This window comes from Ranitomeya imitator, chromosome 5 (assembly GCF_032444005.1).
Source record: "Ranitomeya imitator isolate aRanImi1 chromosome 5, aRanImi1.pri, whole genome shotgun sequence".
In the NCBI taxonomy this organism is placed as follows: domain Eukaryota; kingdom Metazoa; phylum Chordata; class Amphibia; order Anura; family Dendrobatidae; genus Ranitomeya; species Ranitomeya imitator.
This window is the reverse complement of record NC_091286.1, coordinates 503,200,540-503,221,824: the sequence shown is the minus strand read 5'-3', so window position 1 is coordinate 503,221,824 and position 21,285 is coordinate 503,200,540. Positions and strand designations below refer to the sequence as shown.

Here is a 21,285-nt window from a genome sequence, read left to right as displayed (position 1 = left end):
TAAAGTTAAACATTTCTGAAGCTTTCTGAAATAATTATATACTGTATGTGTATAAAATGAAGTGAGGGGAGGAGGAATGCAAATGATGAAGTGAGGGGGATGGCAAATCATGAAATGAGGGGGGATTGCAAATTATGAAGTGAGTGGGGAGGGAGGACTGTAAGTGATGAAGTGAGGAGGAGGGGGACTGCAAATGATGAAGTAAGTGGGGAAGGGGCACTGCAAATGATGAAGCGAGTGGGGGAGGGGCTTCAAATGATGAAGTGGGGGGAACTGCAAAGGACGAAGTGAGGGGGAACTTCAAATGATGAAGTGAGGGGGTGGGGAGACAGGACAACCAACATTGCAATGCAGGGGCTCATGTTGCTTGATTAGTACACAAGCATCGACTGAATTAATGAATAAGGGACATAGATATCAGTGTCTCTTGCTGCATAAGACATCTAGACAAAGGAATACTCTCTCATTTGACACCTCCATACACTGGAAATATTGGCTTAACCGAGTGTTCCTACAAATGATAAAATGAGTGTAGGGAACTGCCAATGATGAATTTGAGGGTGGGGGACAGGGGACTACAAATGGAGAATTGAGGGTGGGGGAGTAAATGATGATGTATTGAGACTGGGGGATGGGGACATTAAATGATGATGAATTGAGGGTGGAGGACAACAAATGAATTGGGGTGGGGCAGCAAATAATGATAAATTGAGTGAGGGGGAGAGTAAATGATGTATTGAATGTGGGGAAGAGCAGTTGATAATGAACTGAGGGAGGGGGTAGGAGAGAGAGAAGATATGACAATGAATTGGGGTGGAAGGGGCATGTAAATATAATGAATCGGGGAGCGGGAGGTATATAGTGGGGTCATTGAGGATGCAGTGACTGGTATTGAATTGAGGAAAGAGTACAGGTGCTAATTAATTTATATATGTATTAATGTGGAAAGTGGCTATTTATAGTTGGTAGGGGCACAGTAGTAGATTACAATTTATATTTGGAATGGTGGGTTGTAGAATAACTATCTAATTATATATTAATAGTGGGTGCATGTCTGGATTCAACTGCGTAGTGAAGAAGAAAGGGAAAAAGTGGGGAATGTGCTCTGGAAGCGATGCTCTAGGTAACTGTGTTATTTTATGCAGAGACGAGTTTAGGCTGGAAAAAGTGATGTCGGTCTGTGCTGGATGAAGAAGAAAAGTGAAGATGAGGGACTTCAACTACAGATGTCATCGGTGAGTCAGTGTGTTACTTGTACACTAGAAAGGTGATAGTGAGGTGCCTGGGTAGATTCCAATATCATAAATTGTAGTAAAAAAACCCAGCACTCTAACTTAGCTTTTAGTCAGTGGTTTAATTGTGTCCACGTTAAACAACAGAAACGTTTCGGTCCTAATATTCGGACCTTCCTCAGTCACAGTAATAAGATATGGTTGACACCAGGCAGACCCCAGGATTGTGAGATCTCAGTAGATTCATGGGGGATGGTGGATACTGACAGTGTCTCAGGGCTTGTATAAGTATCCGGAAGGTGCCCTTAAGGAGAATCTGGAGCCTGTGTGTGTGGTCTGAAGGGACGCGGCCTCCACCGTAAGTCCATGCGACCATCGCAGGATGGGGTGCAAAAATGGAGTCTTTCCAAGAGTGGGCAATGGGCAGGGTCGGACAGGCCCACCAGAGAACCTTAGGATTCTCCGGTGGGCCCAGGCACTGACACCTGCTGGCATACTGGCCAGCAGTTGCCTAGGGCCCCCACTGCTCCAAAGGCCCCCAGCCAGTGGCGTGTCGCTAATAGTGGCACACCCATCAGCTATGGGGCCCCTGAGTCAAGGGTGCCAGCAGAGCAGCAGCTGGAAACAGGAGCCTGTCCCCGCTGCTAAAGAGAAATGAATATTCACGCTTCCCCATGCCTCCATGGGCATGGAGAGGCGTGAACATTCATTTCACTTTAATAGCAGGCACTGTTAGCTGCAGGTTGAGGCTAACACTGCCTGCATTTATAGCTGATGCAGCTACATCAGGCCCCAGAGGTGGGCCCCTGCAGGGCAGCTAACCCTGAGGGCAATCGGCGGGCACGGAGCGATCGCTGCAGCTTGGCAGCGGATCAGAGCCCAGTGTTTCCTGTCTGACACAGCACGACTGGATGACATCATTCAGCATGTGGCTGTTTCAGACAGAAAGCTGCTGGCGACGAAGATACTGCCGGGATGTGCTGCGGGGAACGTTCTGAGAGGTGAGTGGTGCTGTGTGTCTGTCTGCGTGTGTATGTGGTGCAGTGCTTTGTGTGTGTGACAGAGTGGTGCGGTGCTGTGTGTGTGTATTAGAGATGTGTATTGGAGATTGGCAATGATGTGAGTGATGGAGAGAGCAGTGATATTGGTGGTGGGGGAGAAGGCAATGTTTATGGTGGTGTAAAGAATGATGGGGTGGTGGGGGAAGCAATAATGGAGGTGTTGAAATGAGCAATGATGGGGTGCTACGGGAGAAAGCAATGATGGTTGTGGTTGAAAGGACAACGATGGGGTGGTGGGGGTAGGCAATGATGGAGGTGTTTTAATGGGCAATGATGGAGTGGTGGAATGGGCAATGATGGGGTGGTAGGGGAGAAGGCAATCATGGTTGTGGGGGAGGCAATGATGGAGGTGCTGAATTGGGCAATGGTGGGGGAGAAAGCAATGATGGTTGCGGTGGAAAGGACAATGATCGGGTGGAGGGGGAGAACAATGATGGAGGTGGAGGGGGGCTGCATTATCCTTTGAGGGGGCTACATTATATTCTGTGTGGGGCTGCATTATTCTCTCAGGGGACTACATTATATTCTGGGGGGTTACATCATACTATATGAGGGGGGCAGCATTACGCCCTATGGGGAGCTGCATTATACCTTATGAGGGGGTTGCATTATACTCTGAGGGGGCTACATTTTATTCTGTGGAGGGGTTACATTATACTATATGAAAAACACCACAGAAAAACAGGCCCAAGTGCTTACCTGTCTAGGCCTCAAATCAAATGCACTATCATGGTGCAGTGGACCCAAGTAAAGATGACAACTACAGAGGTGCGGTAATACCAACTGAGACAGCCAGCCTATAATCAGGGATTGGCTGCTTGGCACACCAGTGCAAATAAATAATCTTTTGAAATAGTTTGATATGTTCTTATGCACTTTTTTTTTACTTTTACTTTTTGAGGTGCAGTTGGGCCCTGATGGCTTTGTAAGTTGTGGCCTCTGTTCACACGGGACGCTTTAGGCTTCTTTCACACTAGCATCGGAATCTCCCCGTCGCAATGCGTCGGGGAGAGATTCCGACGCTAGCGTTTAACGCTTTGCACAATGGGTGCAGCGGATGCATTTTTCCGGCGCATCCGCTGCCCCATTGTAAGGTGCGGGGAGGTGGGGGCGGAGTTCCGGCCGCGCATGCGCGGTCGGAAAAAGCGGTCCGTCGGGAGAAAAAAACGTTACATGTAGGTTTCTTTTTTCCCGACGGTCCGCCAAAGCACGACGCATCCGTCGCAAGACGGATGCGAAGTGTGCAAATCCGTCGCAAATGCGTCGCCAATAGAAGTCTATGGGGAAAAAACGCATCCTGCAAGCACTTTTGCAGGATGCGTTTTTTCTGCAAAACGACGCATTGTGACGGATTTACAAAAAACGCTAGTGTGAAAGTACCCTTATAGTTAGCACTGGGCAGCCGCCACAGGGCGTAACTAATAGGCTATGATCCAGATGCTGTGCATACTCTGTGTAAACACTGCTGCAGATTATTTGCACTGGTGTGCCAAGCGGCCAATCCCTGAATGTAGGCTGGCTGTCTCATTTGGTATTACTGCACCTGTGTAGTCGCCATCTTTACTTGGGCCCACTGCACCATGATAGTGCATTTGATTTGAGGCCTAGACACGTAAGCACCTTTGACTGTTTTTCTGTGGTGTTTTTTCCAGAATAGTGGAGCATTTTTCCTCCTTTTTTTTCCCTCCTGTTGTGATTATACTGTATGAGGAGGGCTGCATTATACCCTATGAGGGTCCTACATTATATTCTATTGGGGGGGCTGCATTATACCTTATGAGGGGTTGCATTGTATTTTGTAGGGGTGCTGCACTATGCCCTATGAGGGGGGCTGCATTATATTCTATGAGGGTGGCTACATTATATTCTATGAGGGAGGCTACATTATATTCTATGAAGGAGTCTACTGTATATTCTATGAGGGGCTACTTTATTTTCTACGAGGGGGCTACCCCAACCCCTGCTACATAATTAAGATGTGTACTACCTTATATTATACTCTGATATTAGCACGTTTTAACGCACAATTATTGGTCTTGTATTTATTTCTATGTAGCTACTTAGTGGGCCCCAAGAATGATTTTCTCTGGTGGGCCCAAGGTGCTCCAGTTCGACACTGGCAGAGGGACTGTGGAAAGTTCGAGGGGTGGCGGCACAGTTGGGGTAGAGCCTGGGCGCAGTATCAAGGGGGCCCAAAAATGTTGTTATTATGTAGCCCTGAAATTCCTAGTGACAGCCTGGCATAGACCATCAGTTGTTGAGTCCCAGACAATATTTTTAGGAAAATATTAACTCTACTAAAGTATGTCAGATTATTGCAGTGTACTGTATAATGTTTCATTTCCAATGAAGATCGCTGCTCATATACAACCAGATCTATAAGTCAGCTAGAAGTCCAGATGCTGAGTCCCCTGGTTATCAGCTACTTGTGTTAACCCTTCCATGAGGGGAGTGTGAAGTTCACATATAAATTCACTGAATATTATATTAGGAAAGTGCATTATGAGCAATCTGCAAATGTAATAATATTATTGAAATGTTGAACTTTACAAGCCTGACTGTGTGACTCCAACAATAGCAATATCTTCAGTAGCTGCAAGGGTTGATATAACATATGTTTAGGTGACATCTGATATTTTAAACCTTTCATTCATGACTTATGTTTCTAGCCAGTCAAGAAAGCAGAGGGATCCCTCAGGAATACCTGTAGGTGTATTTAACATAATGAACAGCGAAGCATCGGGATCACTACCTGCTGACAGCTGTTTCTCTCCTGACTGACAAATGTGCCATGATCTGCGTGAGGAAGCATCAGGCCTTCTTATCCCAGGCACACCCTGTTATACCTTTACAGGTCACCAACTGTAAAAGTGTCATTATTGCAAAGCTCGGATACTAACTGAGAGCCTCAGATATTGATCAAAACGGTGTTTTCTTATCATCATCCTCATCATCATGACGACCAAGCTAAGGAGCCACAAGATGTTCCATATATTGGTGGCTTTGGTCATATGTCTACAGAACCAGAATTTGGTGCATGGCCAAGAGTGCAGGCTGATAGGAAAATTTGACCTCCATGGATTTGTACAATCTAAGAACCATGAACTTATCATTGGCGGCATGTTTCCCTTCCACTTCCGGACCATCTTGACTAATGACACCGACATGGAAGAACCCAAATCCCCGAAATGTGAAGGGTAAGTCTAAACTGTTATCACTTCTTAGCAGAGGCTGCAAAGAATATATCATAGATATGATATAGAGAAGACGACCAGGTAGTAGCCCTTCTTTATATTCTTATCTAATATATATATATTCATTTAAATGTAGTAATGTTTTACTAGTTATTCACTAAAGTGCAGAAACATTGGAGGGATTCAATAAGGCTAGGTTCACATTGCGTTAGCGCAATCCGTTAGCGTATCCAACGCAATGTCCAAAAAGGGATTGCGTTTGGCAATCCCACTAGCGCAGCTGCCCGATCTGCGCTAGCGAGGAACGGACCCTGAGCGCTGCAAGCAGCGTTCGAGGTCTGTCAGAAACTAACGGCACATCGCAGACGCATGCCAAAAATGGCATACGTTTGCGATGCGTTAGGGATCCGTTAGCACATTGCAGTCAATGGGTGCGCTAATGAATCCGTTACATAGCGTTAATTGCGACAATTGCGCCATGTAACGGAGTCCGTTAGCGGACACCCACTAACGCAATGTGAACCTAGCCTAAATGTGAAATAACTTTAATGAATTGATAATGATTTAGAACTTGAATCTTACATTTTACTCTTTGCTGACTTGTAGAGTTTGTGAGATTTGGTCAGTCAGGGATGCAACTGGTAAATAGCAGCATCTTCAGGGAGGTCATAGCTGACGTTCGCATCTGCTATCTAAGGCTAAGTTCTTACAAGGAGAATTGTGCATTTTTGATGCTGCAGGTTTTCTGGAGCATTTCAGCACCAATTAGCTAATAAAGGTTATTTGCATTTTTTTATTGTGTTCTTTTAAATAGGCGTTTTTCAGCTGTGGGTTTTGTCTCTTTGGCATTTCATGTTTTAACCCCTTCACTCCAGAGCCTGTTTTCACCTTCCTGACCAATGTATCCCACTGATTCTGAGATTGTTTTTCACGACACATTCTTCTTCATGTTAGTGGTAAATTTAGGTAGTTTTTTTGCATTTATTTGTGAAATTATCGGAATTTTGGCAAACATTTTAATTTTTATGCCCTAAAACCAGATATTTCTATCACACAAAATATGTAATAAATAACATTTGCCACGTGTCTACTTTACATCAGCATCATTTTTCAAACATAATCTTTTTTATTAGGAAGTTAGAACAGTTAAAAGTTTATCAGCAACTTAGGGACCACATCACATTTGAAGTGACTTATGAGGAGCCCATGTAACAGGAAATACCCAAATTGACACCATTTCAAAATTGCACCCCTCAAAGTGCTCAAAACCACATTCAACAAGTTAATTTACCCTTCAGATGCTTAACAGGAATTAAAGCAATGTGGAAGGAAAAAAATGAAATTTTTACTTTTTCCCACAAAAATGTAGATCTAACCTCAAATTTTTCATTTTCACAAGGGTAACAGGAGAAAATTCAGTGTATAATGTGTTATGCAATTCCTCCTAAGTAAACAGATACCCCATATGTGGTGGGAAACTACTGTTTGGGCACATGGTTGGGCTCGGAAAGGAAAGAGCACTATTTGATTTTTGAAGTGCAAAATTGGCTGAAATAGATTGCAGATGCCATGTCGCGATTGCAGATGCCATGTCGCGATTGCAGATGCCATGTCGTGATTGCAGATGCCATGTCGCGATTGCAGATGCCATGTCGCGTTTGCAGAACCCATGATGCACCCAAACAGTGGAAAAACCTCACAAATGACCCCATTTTGGAAACTACAAGGAATTTCTCTAGACGTGTGGTGAGTACCTTAAACCCACAGGTGCTTCACAGAATTTTATAACGTTGACCGTGAAAATGAAAAGATACATTTTTCCCTCAAAAATGTTAGTTTTTCCCCAAATGTTTACAAAGGTAAAAGGAGAAAATGGACTGTACAATTTCTTGTGCAATTTCACCTTAGTACAGCAATATTCCATATGTGGTGGAAAACTAACTGTTTAGGCACATGAAAGGGCTCCGATGGGAAGGAGCGCCAACTGAATTCTGGAGCTCAATTTTGGCTGGAATAGATTGCATATGCCATGTCACATTTGAAGAGCCCCTGACATGGCAAAACATCAGAAAACTTCACAAGTGACCCCATTTTGTAAACTACACCTTGCTAGGAATTCATCTATAGGTGTAGTGAGCATTTTTAACCTGCAGGCCATTCACAGAATTGTATAGCTTTAATAAATGGCAATTAACCATCTTTCCCCTAAAATGTTGCTTTCACCCCAAGTTTTTAATTTTCAAAAGAGATAATAGGGGAAAATAAATGGTACAATTTGTTGCGCAATTTATCCTAAGTATGCCAATACCCCATATGTGGTCAAAAACTACTTTTGAGGCACAGTGCAAAGCTCAGAAGAGAAGAAGTGCCATATTGAAGTTCAGAGCCCCTGATGTGCCAGAGCAGCAGGACCTCTCATAATTGATCCCATTTTACAAACTACACCCCCATTTCATACATCTAGGGGTGTAATGAGCATGTGAACACCATGATAATGTGATGCAGATGAAACCCTAATAGGCCCATTCATTGTAATGAGGCAGCAGAGTTACTTTGGACTCCATCTGGCCTCTGTTTAGCTGTGTCCATCTTTTCAGAGTTACATAAAACTGTGGCTGATCACGCTTTTATGCTCTCTGTGCCTCATTATGGGGTACTTTTCATGTGGGGTTCCATCTGAATCACATATTTCAGAGATTTACACAGACCTCCAGATGTTAGCGCTTAGCGCAGAGTGCAGGATGCATGTGATACGAGATTTACTGGGAAGCAGAATGAACAAATCAGCAGCAGGTCGAGAATTGCTTTATTTATTTTTCCGCCATTCCTGGTGCGGTATATGTGATTAGACAAATTTATTATTCGGGTCGGTGCGATTAAAGATATACCACATTTATATACTTCTTTCATATTTGGCTGCTATCACACACTAAAAGGTACTTTTTTGTAAAATAAAGTTTTTGCATTGGCATTTTCTGAGAGCTATAATTTTTCTATAGTTCTGCCAATGGAGTCATGTGAGGGCATGTTTTTTGCAGGATGAGTTGACATTTGTTTTTATTATTGCCATTTTCGGGCACAAGACTTTTTTTTATCGCTTTCTATTCCAATTTTTGGGATACAGAATAAACAAGAACCAGCAATTCAGGAATTGCTTTTTTTCTTTTTCTTTTATGCTGTTCACCATATGGTAAACATGATAAGACAGCTTTATTCTTTTGGTCAGTACGATTACATCAATACCACATTTATATAACTTTTTTTCATGTCTTACTGGTTTTAAAGAACAAAAACTATTTTATAGAAAAAAGAATAGTTTGTGCATCACTGTATTCTGAGAGCTATAACTTTTTTTATTTCTTTGCTTACAGAGCTATGTTGTGGCTTGCTTTTGTAGAACAAGATGATGTTTTCAGTGATACCATATTTATTTACACTTGACTTTTTGGTCATGTTTTATTCCACTTTTTTGGAATTATGATGAAAAAGCATTTTTTTTGCTACGTTTTTTATTTAAAAAAAGTTACGTGTTCACTGAAGGCGTTAACTAATGTGACAGTTTTATAGGGCATTCTGTACATGGTAATACAAAATATCTGTACCGTATATACTCGAGTATAAGCCAACCCGAGTATAAGCCGACCCCCCCTAATTTTGCCACAAAAAACTGGGAAAACTTAATGACTCGAGTATAAGCCTAGGGTGGGAAATGCAGCAGCTACCGGTAAATGTCAAAAATAAAAAGATACCAATAAAAGTAAAATTAATTGAGACATCAGTAGTTTAAGTGTTTTTGAAAATCCATATTGAATCAGGAGCCCCATATAATGCTCCATACAGTTCATGATGGGCCCCATATAATACTCCATACAGAATACGCCTCATATAATGCTCCATACAGTTTATAATGGGCCCCATAAGATCCCCATATAATGCTGCACAAATGCTGATTATGGCCCCATAAGATGCTCCATAGAGATATGTGCCCCATATAACGCTGCACATGGCCCCATAAGATGCACCATAGATATATTTGCCCCCATATAATGCTGCACATGGCCCCATAAGATGCTCCATAGAAATATTTGCCCCATATAATACTGCACATGGCCCAATAAGATGCTCCATAGAGATTTTTGCCCAATATGCTGTTGCTGCGATAAAAAAAGTCACATACTCACCTCTCGTCGCTCAGGCCCCCAGCATTTGCTATACTCACCTTTCCCGTTCCACCGCTGGGCGCCGCTGTATCTTCCCGTCCTCTGCACTGACTGTTCAGGCAGAGGGCGACGCACACTAATCGTGTCATTGCGCTCTCTGACCTAAGCGTCACTGCAGAGGGCAGAGGACGCAGAAGATGGAGCGGCGCAGATGGTGGAATGCGGGACAGGTGAATATGCCCCTGTTATACTCACATGCTCCTGGCGCAGTCCCTGCACGTCCCTGGTTCTCCGAGCGCTGACAGCTTCTTCCTGTATTGAGCGGTCACATGGTACCGCTCATTACAGTAATGAATATGCCGCTCCACCCTTATGGGAGTGGAGTCGGGTCCATATTCATTACTGTAATGAGTGGTACCATGTGACCGCCCAATACAGGAAGAAGCTGTCAGCACCCGGAGAACCAGGGACCTGCAGGGACTGCGCCAGGAGCAGGTGAGTATTATTAGACAGCTGCCGCTCCACCTCCCCTGCCGACCCTTGGGAGTGACTCGAGTATAAGCTGAGAGGGGCAATTTCAGCCTAAAAAATGGGCTGAAATTCTCGGCTTAAACTCGAGTATATACGGTATTTGTTTTATTTAGTTTTTTTTTTTTTACCTAGTTATTGTTTTAATATTTTTTTCATTTTTATTTATTTATTCAATTTTTTTATTTTTAATATTTTTACACATTTTTAATACTTTTTTTTAACTTTTTTTACTTAGTTCATCTATGGAACTTTAACTTTTATCACTTTGATCGCTGTTATAAAGCATTGTATTGCATTATACCTGTCAGTGCTGCCCTGATAAAAGCCTCTTAGACCTTGCTCTCAGCATGGCCATGGCAACGATTGAGCCCTCATGATAACGTCGTGGGGGTGCCGATCTGAAATGACAGGGAGTCCCCTCCCTCTTCCAACTTTCTAAATGCTGCTATCACTAACGATCGCTGCAAATAGGGGTTAAGTGGTGTGGGTGGTGCTCCTAGCAGGGACAGCCGGATCTCGGCTATAGCTTATGCTGAACTCCCAGCGGCAATGGTGCTGGTGCAGCTCCTCCTGTGCCCGCATGAGTGCCATGACGCAAATTTACGTCGTTTTGCGGGAACACCTTCCCAATCATGATGTAAACCTACATTAAATGTAAACTTTGTTTTAAAAACTTCCTTTTTGCTGAATTACTTAGTTTTGATAAAACTTTATTAAGTCATGTGTAAATTGTGCTATCATTGCAGAAAAGAACTAAAGACACTTGTGTTTTTTATCTGCGTTTTTTCCGCTAAGTGGACATGAGATTTATGTAAATCTCATTCATTCTTCAGGAACTGTAATTTGTTGTGTCTTTTGTGCACAAAAATACACATCAGAACAAAACATCAAATACTCGTCTTGGGAACTTAGCCTAATAGATCCATATGGTCCTTCAAGTATTGTTTTTAACTATATAAAGATAGAGGCTATTAATTTCCCTTCTCCTCTAGAAATTAAAGGAGGAAGATAGTATGTACTGTGCGTGCGTGCGTGTGTGAAGACTTGATGACACATTAAATTGATTACTGTGGAATTATTAGTGCCAACTCACAACCGATCTATCATTATCATATTTTAAAGGGCCCTCTTAGCATAAAATATTGTGTTTTTTTTATTTGGCTTTACTGTGTTTAACATAGGGCAGATAATGGTTCAGCTTCTGTGCAGCTCTGTATTCTTGTCCACATTGTGAACTGGTGCTGATGCTGTCTTCACATTGAAAGCATTATTGTGGTCCGTAAAACGGGCCAAAGTAGTGCATGCTACTACAGGTTATAATGGGTCCATGTGCTCTCTGTGTGCGATCCATGGCGCCCATGGGCAGCACATGGAACGATTATAGACTCGCCTAAATGAGCCCTAAATAAATATAAAAGTCCCTGCCAGAGTAGCTAGAGGCTGGGAGACATATGTGATATTTAGAAAACCTAAATAATGTGGACAAAGGTTTATAAATCACAGAAAACCAAAAAGAAAAGAACCCTTAAAAATAACTTTTATTTGCATTAGTTAAAAATAAAGTGAAAAAAATATATAATGCCTATCAGGACAAAAAATGGGTCATAAAAAGTATATATCGCCAGGTCAGTATGTTCAACACAATTAATTAAATACAGGAAATTACCAAAGGGAAGTATCTTACCCTTAGTTACCCATACTGGCAGAGGAGGTTGGCACCCTAACAGTTCGATTTGGCTCCCCCGCTCAGTGTAGGATGTCGCTATTTGACCCTCAGTACACCTCCCTAAAATGCTTCCACCAACACCCAAATAAAGTGCTTAAGTGCTATAACAAATTTTTGTATATACTGTGCTTGGCTGAATAGTAGGATTGGATTAATAAATCTTAAGAACATATATACAGACACCAAATGCTGTTAAATAAGGTGCCCAGTACATATATCTCCCGAATATGCATCTACATAGGTGCTGAATACAGATCAAATATATGTACATACATCATGTCAGATGAATATTAGATCGAGTAAGTGATTTGAATCTTTTTTTTATATATACAGCTCTGGCAAAAATTAAGAGACCACCACATCAAAACCCTGTCATGTACAACCCAATCTCCAGACCTGAACCCCATTGAAAATCTCTGGAATGTAATCAAGAGGATGATGGATAGTCACAAGCCATCAAACAAAGAAGAACTGCTTATTTTTTTGACGCAGAAGCAGTGTGAAAGACTGGAAAGCATGCCAAGACGTATGAAAGCTGTGATTAAAAATCATGGTTATTCCACAAAATATTGATTCCTGAACTCTGAACTGAGTTAAAACATTAGTATTGTTGTTTCTAAATGATTATGAATTTGTTTTCTTTGCATTATTTGAGATCTGAAAGCACTGTTTTGTTTTGTTTTAATTTTGACCATTTCTCCTTTTCAGAAAAAAATGCAAAATTTATTGCTTAGAAATTTGGAGACATGTTGTCAGAAGTTTATAGAATAAATGAACACTTTACATTTTACTCAAAAATATACCCATAAAGAGAAAAATCAGACAAACTGAACATTTAGCAGTGGTCTCTTAATTTTTGCCCGAGCTGTAAATGCAAAGTTGTTATCCATAAACGCAAGCGCTTCAAAGGTCAGTGCTTGTCACAATATCATCAATTAGCAATGCCAGACTTTAACATAAACCATCAGCATGTCCACATTAGAATTAGTACACAGTAAGTACAGGAAAGCAGGCCAATTGTCTATAATAGTAAATTTAGATGATAGACTTATGTTAGAGGACCCCATCCTGACCTAATTCTCCCCTCACATGTAGGATAAGGGGTTCATCAGAGGATAGATTCAGGGTGGACAGCAATGCTGTAATGGAAATCTTGCCATCCAGACCGCATGTGTTATATAGGATTGCAGTGTTACATTATGTTAGGTTTACACTTGATTTTTAATGCATACAAACAAAAGCAACTTTTTAAGTTTTTTTTTTCATTTTTGGTTGTCTATATGTGGTATGTACGAAGGTTTATGAACCAGTTTTCTGGTGTCAAAAATTATGAATTTTTGCAAATTTTATGCTAGTGGAAAAACTGAGGTAAATTAGGGACCAAGGGACATACAAAAATGTCAGAAAAATTTTTCAATAAAAATGCTTTAGGAAAATCACTATTTTCCTGAAGCATCTTCTGCGTCAAAAACTTAGTGGGTACGCTGCCGTCTAAAGGACATCATGTGCACACACACTTACCCTGCTTTCTCCTTTTTGTCTGATGTCATGACCACGCCTGCGTGGTTGTAATGCTGACAGCATGTCCGACACATGAGACATACAACTGGACTAATGAGGAGTAATTTGGAAACGCTCACTGGTAATGAGAGTTGTCGAACCACTGTCATCACTTTTTTCATCAGTGACCAAATTTTGGAACCTCACTATGTTTTTTAATTTGTTTGAAATAAAAGATTGTGAGTTTTATTGAGCTCTTCTGGACTCATTTTTCTCTTGTTGGAAATGTATTATGGCATAGCCCAGCTAAATACTTGAACATGCTAATCTGGTACTATTTAAAGATACCTTTACAGATGTTGCCTTGGGGCTTGATAAGGGGTTTATGTTTCCAATTCTGTCACATTTCGTGTCTATATTATCACTGTACAACTTGATGTGTGTCATCTCAACTGCACTTAGATTGCCATACAGTTCTGTGGTGATGTAAGTTTGGGTTCAGAACTTCACCACAATACAGATTCTAGATTACTGGCATATTCCAGCAGGACATACAATGGATCAGGAGGATATGTTCACACACCTCTATAGGCTCTTACTCGATTGGCAGCCAAATCTGCCTTTTTGGCTTCTATTCTCCTCAGAGATTTTAAATGGGGTCATAAATATCCTATTGAGCTTGTCTTCAGACTCTGAGGAGACCAGCACCTGACTGAGCGCTTCTGCCCTTTGGTTTTACTATTGTCTTTGCACATTTACCCCTTCCTTTACAGTTTTGACAAGTCATTATGACATATCAAAGAAGTGCAGTTTATCGCCACTGCAAATCTGTATTTCTGTGCATCATATTCATACACTATAGGATTACAACATTGACAAACACAGACATAACAGAGCCCCTGTGCAAGAACAATATATAGACCCGCTGCAGTCGAATAGCTCATCCCAATGAACAATTTCACCTTCTTTGAATGTAGTAGAGGTCCCCTTACCTCTTGGTCCCCTGTGCAACTGCACAGGCTGCAGCAATAATATGTCTGCCTCTGGATTGCAGCATATACATTTTACACATTGAGTTTTTTTTAAAGTATTGTAATGCTGTGGTAGCACCTTAGCAGTGAAGAGGCAGTGACCCACAAAGGTCAAGCACAAAAGTCTCTTTAATGTGTTACTTCACACATAAAGGTGCATAGCATTTTATAGTACACGTTCAATACACACAGTTGCTGCATCTCGTCACAGTACCCGTTTCATAGCCACTACACATCATATGGCTTTAGATTGCAGTCCCTAAACAGGCCGGGCTTCCCTTTGTCCAGATTCCCTGGGCGACCACACGCCATATTAAAGTCCCCAAACAGGGCATACATGTTGCAGACACTACACACGCAAGTCCTCCTCTGACTAGTTCCTGTGGGTTACCTGCATTGCTGTATCACAGTCTCTTTACTCAGACAGCCGTACACAGCCCAGGATATCCTCCGGATAGCAGCCGGGCACCATATCCACCTGTTTGCAATCGTTACACATGCCAGTCCTCTTTCGGTCACAGGACATCTGCCTCCAGTACACCTCGGGCACAGGACTGTCCACATCCGAGACCAGTTACCATGGACAACTTGCAACGCTGTGTATGCTGCGGGTACCAGGCTATTCTGCTGCCATAGCTGCTGGCTCCGGTGGCCTGTGCTGCTTCACACAGACAGACAGTACTCTGCAGGCCTCTGCTCTGCACAACAGCACACACCAGACTGACACTGACGTTACACCTGACACACCGATACTCCTTACTGCAGGGACTGCAGGGTTTTTAACAAACAAACCTGTGGCTTTCAGCCACATGGAAAACCCAGACCGGAAATCCATGACTGCCATGCACACCTATGAACTTCATCCATCTCCATGCACAACCTGGGGAGAACACACAGTGACCCTTACCTGTGACACAAGTCACTGCCTCACAGTATATTGCTATGTCTGCAGGGACAACATTATGGGGTAATTTTTGTGAAACATCAAATTTCAATGCACTTCATTTTTATATTATTTTTTGCAAACTCGGCACCCATTATTAACCTTGGTATGCAAACACTGTTAAATATTTTACCATGACATTTACAACCATCTTGTGCAACTGCACAGGCTGCAGCAATAATATGTCTGCCTCTGGATTGCAGCATATACATTTTACACATTGAGTTTTTTTTAAAGTATTGTAATGCTGCGGTAGCACCTTAGCAGTGAAGAGGCAGTGACCCACAAAGGTCAAACACAAAAGTCTCTTTAATGTGTTACTTCACACATAAAGATGCATTTCATTTTATAGTACACATTCAATACACACAGTTGCATCTAATCTCAGTGCCCATTTCATAGCACTACACATCATATGGCTTTAGATTGCAGTCTCTAAACAGGCCAGACTTCCCTTTGTCCAGTTTCCCAGTTTTCCAGCTTTACATGTTGCAGACACTACACATGCCAGTTCTCCTCTCACTAGTTCCGGTGGGTGTCCTGCATCGCTGTATCACAGTCTCTTTACTCACACAGCCGTACACAGCCCAGGATATCCTCCGGATAGCAGCCGGGCACCATATCCACCTGTTTGCAATCGTTACACATGCCTGTTCTCTTTCGTTCACAGGACATCCACCTCCGGTACACCTCTGGGCACAGGACTGTCCACATCCGACTCTTTCGGGCACAGGACTTCCACCTCCAGCACCTCCGGGCACAGGAGTGTCCACATCCGATACCAGTTACCATGGACGACTTGCATCGCTATGTACGTTGCGGGTGCCAGGCTATTCAGCTGCCATAGCTGCTGGCTCCACTGGCCTGTGCTGCTTCACACAGACAGCCAGTGATCTGCAGGCCTCTGCTCTGCACAGCAGCACACACCAGACTGTCACTGGCGTTGCACCTGGCACCTGACTCACCCATACCCCTTACTGCAGGAATTTTAACAAACAAACCTGTGGCTTTCAGCCACATGGAAAACCCAGACCGGAAATCCGTGACTGCCATGCACACCTATGGACTTCATCCATCTCCTTGCACAACCTGGGGGGAACACACAGCGACCCCTACCTGTGACACAAGTCACTGCCTCACATATCCTCCCCCCTGTTCATATCTGTGGTGTTGAACACTTGTTACCACGTATGGACGTGAGACAGGGCATCCGTATGACTCTGTGACATCCCCGCCCAAAACAATGTTTTCAGTCTCTCCTGCCAATACCTCTAGGGGGAGCCTATTGGGATTACACTCTGACCCTAATTTGGTGACTGTCCACATCCGAGACCAGTTACCATGGACAACTTGCATCGCTGTGTATGCTGCGGGTACCAGGCTATTCTGCTGCCATAGCTGCTGGCTCCGGTGGCCTGTGCTGCTTCACACAGACAGACAGTGATCTGCAGGCCTCTGCTCTGCACAACAGCACACACCAGACTGACACTGACGTTACACCTGACACACCCATAATCCTTACTGCAGGGACTGCAGGGTTTTTAACAAACAAACCTGTGGCTTTCAGCCACATGGAAAACCCAGACCGGAAATCCGTGACTGCCATGCACACCTATGAACTTCATCCATCTCCATGCACAACCTGGGGAGAACACACAGTGACCCTTACCTGTGACACAAGTCACTGCCTCACAGTATATTGCTATGTCTGCAGGGACAACATTATGGGGTAATTTTTGTGAAACATCAAATTTCAATGCACTTCATTTTTATATTATTTTTTGCAAACTAGGCACCCATTATTAACCTTGGTATGCAAACACTGTTAAATATTTTACCATGACATTTACAACCATCATTGATAATTTCAGATCTACTCTCAGTAGTGCTATGAACCTGGTATTCTTAATACAGCATAACAGTAGGGTGTGAAAAATTTCAGGAGCCATGAGTAGGTGCCTATTACTGCAATGCAATATAGCCATATTTTGGTAGTTTCATCTTTCTTACCATAGATTGAAGCTTATAATTAATGTTCGATTTGCATGAGAGAAAAGTAAATTGGACCAGATGGTTAAATATGTTAAGTGTTATTGACAGGTAGAGTAACGGCAGCAACAGCTGTGATATTCAGGTGAGATTCTATCCTAATAACCTCAGTGCGGCACCCCAGGGTCCTGGTCGTCGCAGTGGTATTGCTTTCCTCTCAGGGAGAGTGATGCTACGTTTGGAGGCAAAGAAGGATAACTGCATCAAGGTATCACAAACATGCAACACATTCACACTCCAGGCCACCAGGGGGAGCTTCTGCTCCTATTTATAATGTCACTCCCCATATATATATATATAACTGGTAGTCTGTAGGGAAAGTTAGTTAGTTCTAGACCAGAGTCTGAGGAGGACAGGTCAACGGAGCTGTGCATGCCCTCAGAGCTGCAGCTCCTAGAAAGAGACATTGAAAGGCAGAATTGTATTGCAGTGAGTGTGAAGGAAGTCGAAGCAAAGGAGAGGATACCAGAAGGGGACCAGCCCCGCTCAGGCTGCCTCCTTCTGAGTCGCAGAATCCCGGTAGCCGGAACACGAAGGGAGTAAGGACCTCTAAGTCTTATTTCAGAGACCGACAGGACAGCTAATTGCAGGTTACCTGACCCACGGACCGGGTCAGCCACGTGACATCCCCCTGTGAACTGCAGGACCCGGTACCGAGTACCCCACAGCCCTGACTGGGCGCTCCATCAGCTCTATAATCAGAAAGGATAACCCTCAAATAAAAAGGTGGGATAAGGCACTTCCACCATTCTTGTCTATAAAAAGTCTACCATATCCTTCATCCCTGAATGAAGTTCAGGAGAGCCGATTTTGGATGAGCCATATGTTGTGATATCTGTTATAAAGTCACTATTTCATCATTTAATGGGGTTTTCCCACAAATGATATTTATCTTCTAAACAGAGAATAGGTAAAAAAGTCAGATTGCCGGGATTCCCACTAATCACTAAAATGACCCCTGCATGATCACAGTGAGAATTTTGCCTGGTGCAGTAATCAGATGTCCACCATGCTGATACATTGAATGTCTATAGTGCTAATGAAATCAGCTAATGGCAATCAAATGTTTAACAGCTATCATGCGGGAAGTTGATATGTGTCCATTGTGGCACATCCCCTTTAATGTTTAAAGCTCATTACAATATACTCACAAGTACAGGCTCCTACCACAGTGGAAATGATAGGTTTTATAATAAAATGATTGGGATTTATAAAAACAGAAAAACATAGAGAGACATCTACTTCAGACTCATTCAGAGGTCCGTGCAAATTGGCTCAAGCACGGACCGTAATTGAAGGACTGGCTGAAGGTCTCCCAATCCGAGTGTGGCAACTTCATAAATATCTCTGAGGCTGTGACACTCGGGATATCTCATGTTCATAAATCGGTTAAAATTACAAAGTACTTGTAAAAACAAATTTGCATTGACTTACTATTAAAAATCGTCTCCGTTCTCAAGAATGGATGGATTTTTAATTCTATAGTCTATCAGAAGTAGCCAGTTTCCTAGACACATGTCAAATCTGTACTCCCATGCTGCAATAGGAAAGACTGTGTCTGCTTGCGGCATCAGAATAGACAAAGGTCAGACCAGCAGTGTGATGATTCCGCTGGTATGAAAAATCAATCTTCAGGAGAAGATTCGGGAGAAGATTGGAGAAAGGAGATGAGGACCCAACTTTAAGACAGACCAAAAAGTACTGTAGGGTTCACCTACTCACACTCAACTCACATGCTGCAATGGAAAACCACTAATAAGCACTGTCTATTACTGTAGCATAATTCAGCCAATTATACAGTGAATAGCCAGGGAAGGTGCAATATCCCCAAAGGTTCCCAGGATATTAATAACAGCTTACAGCTGTTTGCTTAGCCTTTACTGGTTAGTTTACGGGAACCCCAGGAAAAAATGATGTGCCCCTATAAATTCTATAAATTATAACCAGCAAAGGCTAAACAGAGAACTGTGGACTGATATTAATAGCCTGGAAAGGGGCCAGTGATATTGGCTCCCCTCCCACGCTAATAACATCAGTTCTCAGTGGCCCCAGAAATGGTGCAATAAGATCTTATGAATGCGTAATTTCTGGGGCGGCTAAGGGTTGATGTTGGTATCCTGGGAGGGGGCACAATATCCCTGGCCCCTTTCCAGGCTTTTAATATCAATCCACAGTCTGTTTAGTCTTTACTGGTTAGAATCTATAGGGGGACCCTACATCATTTATTTTCTGAGGTTCCCGTAAACTAACCAGTAAAGGCTAAGCAAACAGCTGTAAGCTGTTAATAATATCCTGGGAATCTTTGGGGATATTGTCCCCTTTCCCAGATAAGTAAAATCATCCCCCAGTTGTGGGCTTTCCATCTGCTGGTTATTAAAATTACGTGGAAGCCCAGTCCAGTTTTATTACTTAAAACATTTTTTTTTAATCTGCATTGTGTCTTTGGGAGTACTGTGAGTAAAAACAAATTTTTCTAATCTGTATCAGTGTCTGTGGGAATACTGTGAGTAAAAACAAACGTCTCTACTCTGCAACCTTGTCTGTGGGAGTAGTGTGCCTATAAACAAATTGTTCTACTCTGCACCTGTGTCTGTAGGAGTGCTGTTTGTAAAAACACATTTTTCTACTCTGCACTTGTGTTTGTGGGAGTACTGTGCATAAAAACTAATTGTTCTTGTGGCACCCCTAGGGGTATTTGCCACAAAAATAGTCACTGACAGTAAATACGAATACTAAAATAGCAAGACTGCACTACCACCTCCGGCCAGAAGGGGGAGCTCCAGAGACTCCCCTTGATCCATTCTGGTCTGAGAGAAGAACTGGCAGATGGGCTAAGGAGCTGAAAGTGAGAGGTCATACAGCTGAATTTCCAACAGTCCTGTGACTGTTTCCAGGCCCAAATCACCGGCCTGAGGAGAAGAGGGACAGAGAAAAAGGACATTGTGAGAACCGGGTAGCATTAATCACTACCCAGAACAGGCGCAAAGATGGATACCGGATCCGTGGCTGTATTCATTATATATAATACAGCAACCGGAAAAACGTGAGGTGATATCAGCTTCACTAGGGCCGGACGCAGCAACAGACACAGAGTTCAGCGGTACTCCCGGAGGGGGTAAGCTGATAAAAGGACTCGGGTTGCCCGTCGAACCAGGACCCGGAGGGGACAGATTGGGCCGGCAGCCAGTTCACATACAGCAGCAGGGCCACACAGAAATTGCGTACAATAAGAGGCGAAGACCCCGGCAGGGTCAAAGTAACTCAGAGTTCCCATACAGACTCCGGTGACAGGACTGGTTGTAAACCCCTTTATGTTAAAGTAAACTGGTTAAACGTTTCAGTGCCTCAGTCTTTCATTTGGACAATAGCCATCTATCCAGGATCAGGATCATCACCGCTGGGAGAACCTGCTGCTGATCAAGTAAGTACCTGCTCCCTCACGATAACCCTTACACTGTGCATTGCCTGAGGCCACAGCACCGGATCAAGCCACCCGTGACATCCCCCTTAAGAGACAGACCCCATTGGTCCGGTGCTTGGTATCCCGGTCTCCTGGGCGTCACATTCTGTTTTGCACCTGTGTCTGTGGGAGTAGTGTGCATAACGACAAATTATTCTGCTCTGCACCCAAGTCTGTGGGAGTACTGTGCGTAAATACAAATTTTTTTGCTTTGCACTCATGTCTATGGGAGTACTGTGCTTTATACCAAATTTTTCTAATATGAACCTGTGTCTGTGGGAGTACTGTGCATTAAAACATTTTTTTAAATCTGCATCTGTGTCTGATGGTACTTTAGTACCTTGGGTACAATGTACATATCTTTTTTAGAGGCGCTACAAACATTGACAACTCCCCCT

The 21,285-nt window shown here is 43.0% G+C and overlaps 1 protein-coding gene across 1 annotated transcript in view; it reads left to right on the top strand.

Moving 5' to 3' along the window:
* The first annotated feature begins 5,118 nt into the window (after positions 1 to 5,118).
* Positions 5,119 to 21,285, top strand: part of LOC138638279 (vomeronasal type-2 receptor 1-like) — a 223,357-nt gene continuing 207,190 nt past the window's right edge. Inside the window, exon 1 of the mRNA XM_069727455.1 lies at positions 5,119 to 5,490. Within this exon, the coding sequence (XP_069583556.1) occupies positions 5,249 to 5,490 (242 nt within the window). The 5' untranslated portion in view covers positions 5,119 to 5,248. The remainder of the gene's footprint in view (positions 5,491 to 21,285) is intronic.